The sequence below is a fragment of the Myotis davidii genome, unplaced genomic scaffold, assembly GCF_000327345.1.
Source record: "Myotis davidii unplaced genomic scaffold, ASM32734v1 scaffold149, whole genome shotgun sequence".
In the NCBI taxonomy this organism is placed as follows: domain Eukaryota; kingdom Metazoa; phylum Chordata; class Mammalia; order Chiroptera; family Vespertilionidae; genus Myotis; species Myotis davidii.
The window spans coordinates 850,676-858,644 of NW_006352194.1; the positions used below are offsets into that span (position 1 = coordinate 850,676).

The following is a 7,969-nucleotide window of genomic DNA, read 5'->3' on the forward strand; positions in this document are numbered from 1 at the left end:
TTTGGGGTATGCAGGAGGCAGCTGATCGATGTTTCTCTCTCATCGATGTTTCTAACTGTCTATCCCTCTTTCCTCTCTATAAAAAAAAAAAATCAATAAAATATATAAAAAAATAAAATAAAAATCAATGGAAAAACATCCTTGGGTGAAGATTTTTTTAAAAAAGAATGAGAATCGCTGTCCCACTGGTCTCAGTCCCCAGAAGTAACCAGGGTTCGCACACGCTTCAGACCTTTTCCTGTGAATTCACAACATTTCGCTTCTTTAAATACACAGTGGGACTGTGCTATCCTAGTACATATTGTTCTGCAACTTTGCCCCATTCATTATCCATCAGATTTGCCTTATGACTTGTCCACATGGTGATAACTTACTGGCCTGCGTCCTATCAGTGTCAGTGGGTCATTTCCACATTGGGTATCACTAGCATAAACAGCATTGTGATAAACAGGCTCGTTTCAGATCTTGGCACACCAGTGGGAGCGTTTGAGGAGCACAGATTTCCAGAACTGGAACTTAGGGTTCCTCAGAGCATCCACGTCACAGACCCATCCTGCCTGGAAATCGGCCTCCCCTTTCCTGAACCCCCATTGTACTTCAGCCCTCCCCACCCCCACAAGCTCTGGGTCTAGCATAGAGGAAGCCCTCAGGGAGGGATTGATGAATGAATGAATGATGAATGAATGAATGAATGAGATTCCCCTCACATTCCCTACCACTTGTGGTCCCTCTCCAGCTCAGACCTCACTCCTCACATCTGGATCATGGCTGTTGCCTCCTTGCTGCCTGGGCCGCCCATGCAATTGGCCTATATTAGCAGCTGTTTCCTCGGCCCAGCCAGGGGCTCCCCAAGGGACTTGAGGGTGGGCATGAAGTCACTTTGCTAAGGGTCTGTCTCTCTGGTGGAGGGCATGGGGCTTGGGCAAAATCGCTGGGGCTCTGGGCATATAAGTGCCAGAGAGACCACGAGTCATGTCCTGTCCCTGGGCCTCAGTTTCTCCTTGCTCATTCCTTCATGTAACCAATATTTGTTGAACACCTGCTTCGTACCAGGCCTAAAACCCAGGGCCAATAATACTGACTATGACTGTGTGAGGATCAAAGGCGACATACAAACTGTGCCCAGGGGGACATGTGGAGTGCGGCAGCTGCCGATAAGTGGTGGCAGTGGTCACTAGCACTGCTGACAGGATCGGGGAACGATTCCTAGTGAAGGTGACCTTAGGGCTGGAACTTCCCGCACAGGCGGGCTTCACAGTGGAGGCGAAGAGAAGGGCGTTCCAGATGGAGGGCTCAGAGCGAGCTGAGGTTCAAAGGCGGAGCGTCCCCTGTGAATGCAAAGGCCTAGAGAGACAGCCTGGGAGCCCTGGCAGCCAGGACTAGAAGCTGGACTCCACCCCAGGTGAGTGGGGCAGGGATAAGACCCATTCTCTTTGGGGCCCAGGGAGGAAATGCCCCACCTCCTGTCGGTTCCAACCTGGGTGGAGTGTCCGTGGGGAAAGACAATGGACGGAAGTCTTTCTCCGTGTTCTGCCACCAGCCTGGCCCCCTTATAAACTGGCGTCCTCTCTCGAGGGCACACCAGTGGGAGAGCAAGATGGGCCTCCTGCGGACTCCGCTGTCCCTTTTGCTCCTCCTGCTCAGGGAGCCCGCCTGCCTGAGGACTGAGGACCACCCCCGCTGTCCAGGTAGGGTCCTAGGCTTCACTAGCCTCAAGGAGCAGGTGGCAGTTTGACAACCTGGGCTCTGCAAAGAGATGCAAAGAGTGCAGAGCTTGGGAAGCTCTTGGAGGCAAGTATCCCGACAGCTAGAATCTGGGAGATGGAAAGGGGACCGCAGAGAGGCCTGGGAGAGAGAGACATGCCCACTCCCCCATGGCCATTCTGTGCCCACCCGGCCCCACATCTCCCTGCAGAACCCAGGGAACTGGAAGCCAGCAAAATTGTCCTCCTGCCCAGCTGTCCTGGAGCCCCAGGGAGTCCTGGGGAGAAAGGAGCTCCAGGCCCTCAAGGTGAGCGACACCAGGGAGCGGGCGGGGACCTGGGGGGAGCTGGGAGGCTGGCGGCAGTGCAGCAATAACTGCTGAGGCCACGACGAAAGGGCCAGGGACCTGTTGTATGCCGGGCTCCAGGTGGGGCGCCCAGTGTCCAAGGTCAACTCTATGAGGTGGGTGGAGGGTTCCCCCATTTTACTGAGGGGAAAGTGAGGCCCCAAGAGCGTAAGGCCTTTGTCCACAGTTACCGCCAGTGGAGGGTGCAGCTGGGATTGGACTTCTGGCTGTAAATCCCTGTTGCTCCGGCCCTGAGTGTGGAGTGGGACTTACAGCATCTGTCTCTGGATTTCAGGGCAGCCTGGACCCCCCGGCAAGATGGGCCCCAAGGGCGAGCCAGGTGAGTGTGTGGGACCCGGGCCTCTTCTTCCTTTGCTCTGTGGCTCAGCTAGAGAGGGAGGGTGCTCTGCAGGGCTGCTGCTCAGCCATCGGCTGTGACTGGCCTCCCGCAGGGGGAGGAAGGCTGAGGGGAGTGGGCAAGGTTAGAAGGTCCTGGGCACCCTCCCCTCTGGTGGCTGGCGGGCATCCCCTCGGGGGTACTCAGACCTTAGAGCCAACACCCGGTCTTTCCGTGGGACAGGAGATCCAGCGAACCTGCTCCGGTGCCAGGAGGGTGAGGCAGCCTTCCAGGAGCCGGGGACTTGGAACCAGGCGGTGCTGGGGTGTTGGTGGACCACCAGGCGTGGGCCAGCCCTAGAGCCCCTGTCGGGGGCCTGAAGGAGCAGGGCGGGCTCCTGAGGTTCCACACTGAGCCTCTTCCGTTGCCCACGGGTGGGGGTGAGGAGCTGCTGAGCCGAGGTGCCACCTTGAGCGGCTGGTACCACCTGTGCCTCCCTGAAGGCAGAGCCCTTCCTGTTTTTTGTGACATGGACACTCTGGGAGGTGGTTGGCTGGTGAGTGTCAGAGACTCACAGGCCAGGCCCAGTGGGCAATTCTGCCCCTTGTCCCCTAGGGGGAGTCAGAGCCCACCGGAGACAGGGCATTAGAGTAATCATTGACAAAGGTTGAGGGTGCTCCCAGGGGATCTGAAGTCAGAGAAGGCTTCACAGACAAGGTGACATTTGACAGGGCCTTGAAAGCTGTATAGAAGTTCTCAAAACAGATGAGGTGCAGAAGGGCATCCCAGGTAGAAAGACAGGACAGTGCAGGAGGGTTTGGGGACCAGGTGGGTGAGCTGAGAGCAGGTGTGAGTGGTTGGCTGAGGTCTTCTGGTGCAGGTCAAAGGCCAGTTCGTGGAGAGCCCTGAATGACTAAGGATCGTGGGGGTAACTGGAGCCACGGGAGACTTTTAAGCAGGGATTTGCCAGGTCAGGCTTATGCTTTAGAAAGATGGCAGCGTGGAAGGTGCATTGTGCAGTGGGGGACAGAGTGGAGACAGGGCCCTGATCCATTTGGCTCAGGGAGTCCCCTAGCAGAGCGTTGGCCTGCGGACTGAAGGGTCCCAGGTTCGATTCCGGTCAAGGGCATGTACTTTGGTTGCAGGCACATCCCCAGTAGGGAGTGTGCAGGAGGCAGCTGATCGATGTTTCTCTCTCAACAATGTTTCTAATTCTCTCTCCTTCTCCCTTCCTCTCTGTAAAAAATCAATAAAATGTGTTGTGGTTTTTTTAAAAAAGAGTGGAGATAGGGACACAGGTTAAGAGGATGTCAGAGGTCCGGGCAGGAGAAGACAGTGGGTGGTGGCAACAACGGAAGTAGAGGCACTTGGACTGAAAGATATTGAGGAGGGAAACTCTACAGAGCCCGGGGACTGCTTGGCTTGACGGGGGCTATCAGGGTAAGGTCAGGAGTCCAGCGTGAGCCTCTGGGGGTGACCTCTCTGGTATAATATCTTGGTTCTTATCATAGTAAATTCAAGCAAGTTGTTTTGAATTGGGCTCCCAGCAGGATTGACCATCTCAGGAAACCAGGAATGAGGATTCTATCATTTCAGTCTCCCCCAGGGCTTGCAAGGCTCTGGTGTGAAGTTGAGTGTCACTAACTCTGTTACTGGCACTAACAGTTAATAAGAGGACGTAGCTCTAACCGGTTTGGCTCAGTGGATAGAGCGTCGGCCTGCGGACTGAAGGGTCCCAGGTTAGATTCCAGTCAAGGGCATGTACCTTGGTTGCGGGCACATCCTCAGTGGGGAGTGTGCAGGAGGCGGCTGATCAATGTTTCTCTTTCATCGATGTTTCTAACTATCCCTCATCCTTCCTCTCTGTAAAAAATCAATAAAATATATTTTTAAAAAAATAAGAGGATGTAGAGTTCGTCGATATACGCACAGGCAAAGCTCCCTTGGACTCACACTTTATCAACAAGCCCCAATCCAAAGAGTCCGGAGTGTTTGCCTGCTTCTCCTCAGCCTCCGTCCAGCCTGGGGTAGTGTAGTGGCTGGTGTGCCAGCCTGCTCTGCCTCCCTAGGTGTTCCAGAGGCGACAGGATGGCTCCGTGGATTTCTTCCGCTCTTGGTCCTCCTACAAAGCAGGTTTTGGGAGCCAGGAGTCCGAATTCTGGCTGGGGAATGAGAATCTGCACCAGCTGACGCTCCAGGGTAAGTTCCCAGCAGGGTCCAGGCAGCCTGAGGGGCATTCCTCTGGCTCCGGGGCCTGAGGGTTCCTCCCCCGTCCCCACCCCAGGTACCTGGGAGCTGCGAGTGGAGCTGGAGGACTTCGATGGCAACCGCACCTTTGCCCACTACGGGTCCTTCCGCCTTCTTGGAGAGTCGGATCACTACCAGCTGGTGCTGGGCCAGTTCTTAGAGGGCACTGCCGGTGAGCGACCCTCAGGCGGCGCCCTGGGTTAGGGGAAAGGTGAGGGAGGCTGGAGACTTGCCCAGCACTGCCTCTGCCTCCAGGATGACCCAGGACAATCCCTTCTCCTCTGTGGGCCTCAGTGTCCTCCTCTGAGAAATGGCAATCAGGAGGCAGGTGGTACAGGAGGAGAGAATTTGGGCTCTGGAGGCAAACAGACCTGAGTTTGAATCCACCTCTGTCATTTACTAATTGTGTGAGCCTGGGCGAGTCCCTTCCACGGCAGAGCCTCGCTAGCTGCGCTGTAAAGTGGACCAGGAGGCAGGAGGGAGGCCGTGGGACTCTAAGGTCTGTTGCGTGTTAGCGATACCTTCTTGGAAGAGGAACCAGGGAAGGCTTTTTTTTTTTTTTTTTCAGAGAAGCAGCAACTGTTGAGAGACTTGAAAGAGGGAAGTCTGCCTCAGGGGAGCCCCCTTTCCTGCCAGCCATCTGAGAAGTCCCAGCTCTCCCTGACCCAGCCGCTCAGGCTGCTGGTGGGAGCTGGGAAGAGACGAGGAGCTAGAGGGAGGCTGGGGATTCTGTGAGGGGACGAGGCAGCAGGAGAAGCAGCAACTGTTGAGAGACTTGAAAGAGGGAAGTCTGCCTCAGGGGAGCCCCCTTTCCTGCCAGCCATCTGAGAAGTCCCAGCTCTCCCTGACCCAGCCGCTCAGGCTGCTGGTGGGAGCTGGGAAGAGACGAGGAGCTAGAGGGAGGCTGGGGATTCTGTGAGGGGACGAGGCAGCAGGAGGAGCTGGTGGCTTTGGAGCCACAGTCCTGAGTTCAAGTCCAGTGCCCCTGCGACTAGTTGAGTAACGTGGGGCAAACACTGGCTCCTTGGTGCTGCTTTCTCTCGGGGCCTGATGACACCCACCTCTCAGTTGCTCTGAGGCTCCTGTGAGGTCATCTCTCCCAGGGCGCCCGGCCCGGTGCCGCCTCCAATGTGCCTCCCGTTCCCTCTCTGCCAGGGGACTCCCTGAGCTTTCACAATGGGAAGCGCTTTTCCACCTTCGACGCTGACCACGACACAGCAGAGGGCAACTGCGCGGTGACCGTCCATGGCGCCTGGTGGTACGAAGCCTGCTATCATTCTAATCTCAACGGACCCTATGCGATGTCCCCCACCACGGCCCACACGTACGGCATTGACTGGGCCTCAGGCCTTGGCGTGGGCCACCCTTACCGCAGGGTTCGACTCATGCTTCGCTAGGGCGTCCTGGCAACCAGCACTCTTATCTCTCCCGAGCAGCTTCCGGATGCGGATGCTCGGCTACTTCTCCCCCTGGCTAACTGCCTCTGCCTTCCCGTCCACATTTTAAAATAAAATCATTTTAACCCTTTCCTGGCTTCCAGTTACTGGGGGAAACTCATGAGGGCAGAGTAGGGACATAGGTTTTAGCTCCATTCAGGGGAGACTTCTTTCAGTCCGGACGATGGGAGGCTCAGCCGCATAAAGCAGGAAGGCTTTCCTCGCGGGAGGTGTGCAAGCCAAGGCCCGGGGAACACTCAGGGAAGGACTTGGGATGCGAGCGTTCACTGACAGCGCCCCTGGGCCCTGTGGGTCCTGCACATGGGTGGTTTTGTGGTAGAAATTGCACAGCTCCCTCACCCTCTCTGTCGCCCGTGCCTGTCCTTTGTTGGTTGTCTGTTTTCCGCCCCAGCACCGGTTGTAAACCAAGGCCTCATCCTTGGCTTCTTCTCAATGGGTTCCACCAGGGGCCCACCCAGGGTCACACTCAGGGTCACACCCAGGGCCACAGGGAGGGAAAGCGCAGTCACCGAGCTAGCAGTTATCAAGCCGTGGATTTGCCACAGCCACATTCTAGAACAGTGATGGCGAACCTTTTGAGCTCGGCGTGTCAGCATTTTGAAAAACCCTAACTGAACTCTGGTGCCGTGTCACATATAGACATTTTTTGATCTTTGCAACCATAGTAAAACAAAGACTTATATTTTTGATATTTATTTTATATATTTAAATGCCATTTAACAAAGAAAAATCAACCAAAAAAATGAGTTCGCGTGTCACCTCTGACACGCGTGTCATAGGTTCGCCATCACTGGGCTAGGACGCGGGGAGGAGTGAGCAGTGAACCGCCTGCTCTCTGCAGTCTGAGAGGGAGCCCTGGGAGTGCAGCCTGTTGGGTCACGTGACCGAACGATCTAGGCCGAGTTACTCAACCTCTCCAAGTCCCCAGTTCCTGACTGCAGAGTCCACTGAGGTTTAGACCAGGTCGCTGCCGCACCAATTCACACGAAAAGGGTAGGGACTCTTGGGAATTTGGAGATGGGAAGCTGTTGTAGTCCAAGGGCTGGAGTTCTGGGATTCTCCTCCAGGTGGGTAGAGAGAGGCTGGTACGGGGCCTCTTCTCAGGTCCCGTGGTCGCAGTAAGAGGAGGTAAAAAAATCAGCAGATTGGTTTTTGTGGAAAGCAGCCTCCTGGCAAGAGGGGGCTCAGGTGCCGAGTCCCACGCTAGGGCTGATGGCCTCCGGGCAGGTGGAGTCCTTACCTGGAGCACAGCCTGCAGGCTCTGGAGATCCATTCATTGCACAGATCCGTGCCGGGCAGGGCCTGCAATTCACACCTCGTCCCCAGCCCTGGCTGCGCACACCGTCCGAGCTCCTGTGGTGAGCAGTCCCCAGTGGTTGGCACAGACAGTGGCACAGGCTGTCCCGGAAGTGGCGGGACTCAGAAGTTCTGGCTGGAGAGGAGGGAGGGGAGAGGCGAGTCCCGGGCTGCTAGGAGCGGTGCTGCCCCAGGCCGAGGGTGGAGCTTTCCTGGTCACCGGGAAGGGCTGGGCCCGGCCTACCAGTGAGGGCAGGAGAGCGCGGCGGCGGACGCTTCCCAGCAGAGTCCGAGCGGCGGACGGGTCCGACGGGATCTCCCACGTGACTCGGAGCCGCGGATCGCCGGATGCCCCAGATTCCCCGGGCCCAATTCCCGATTTCGGATCCTCGGGACCTTCCAAGCCGTAGCCTGGATTTCGCCCTGGACTCCAGGTTCCGAGGAACAGGACCTTCGGCGGGACTTCGGATCTCCAGATCCCGTAGGAGATTCAGGATCTCAGGCTCCCTGGACCCGTCACCCCCGGCTCTGGCCCGGCCCCGGGTGTCCAGGACGCGCCCGCCGCCCGAGCGCCCCCGCATG

The 7,969-nt window shown here is 56.8% G+C and overlaps 1 protein-coding gene across 1 annotated transcript; it reads left to right on the forward strand.

Annotated features, from left to right (window-relative positions):
- Window positions 1-1,557: 1,557 nt before the first annotated feature.
- On the forward strand, window positions 1,558-6,161 carry FCN3 (ficolin 3). The gene is made up of 8 exons (XM_015557299.1): window positions 1,558-1,688; window positions 1,916-2,011; window positions 2,346-2,390; window positions 2,631-2,665; window positions 2,815-2,943; window positions 4,457-4,586; window positions 4,672-4,806; window positions 5,790-6,161. The coding sequence occupies exons 1-8, from the start codon at window positions 1,598-1,600 to the stop codon at window positions 6,029-6,031; spliced, it is 903 nt and encodes a 300-aa protein (XP_015412785.1). The 5' UTR covers window positions 1,558-1,597; the 3' UTR covers window positions 6,032-6,161.
- Window positions 6,162-7,969: the final 1,808 nt, after the last annotated feature.

Coding starts and splice junctions, on each gene's coding strand:
- FCN3 (XM_015557299.1), top strand. CDS start 1,598: ATGGGCCTCCTGCGGACTCCGCTGTCCCTTTTGCTCCTCCTGCTCAGG. Junction 2,666..2,814: donor TGCTCCGGTGCCAGGAGGGT/GAGGCAGCCTTC, acceptor CCTCTTCCGTTG/CCCACGGGTGGGGGTGAGGA. Junction 4,807..5,789: donor GTTCTTAGAGGGCACTGCCG/GTGAGCGACCCT, acceptor CCTCTCTGCCAG/GGGACTCCCTGAGCTTTCAC.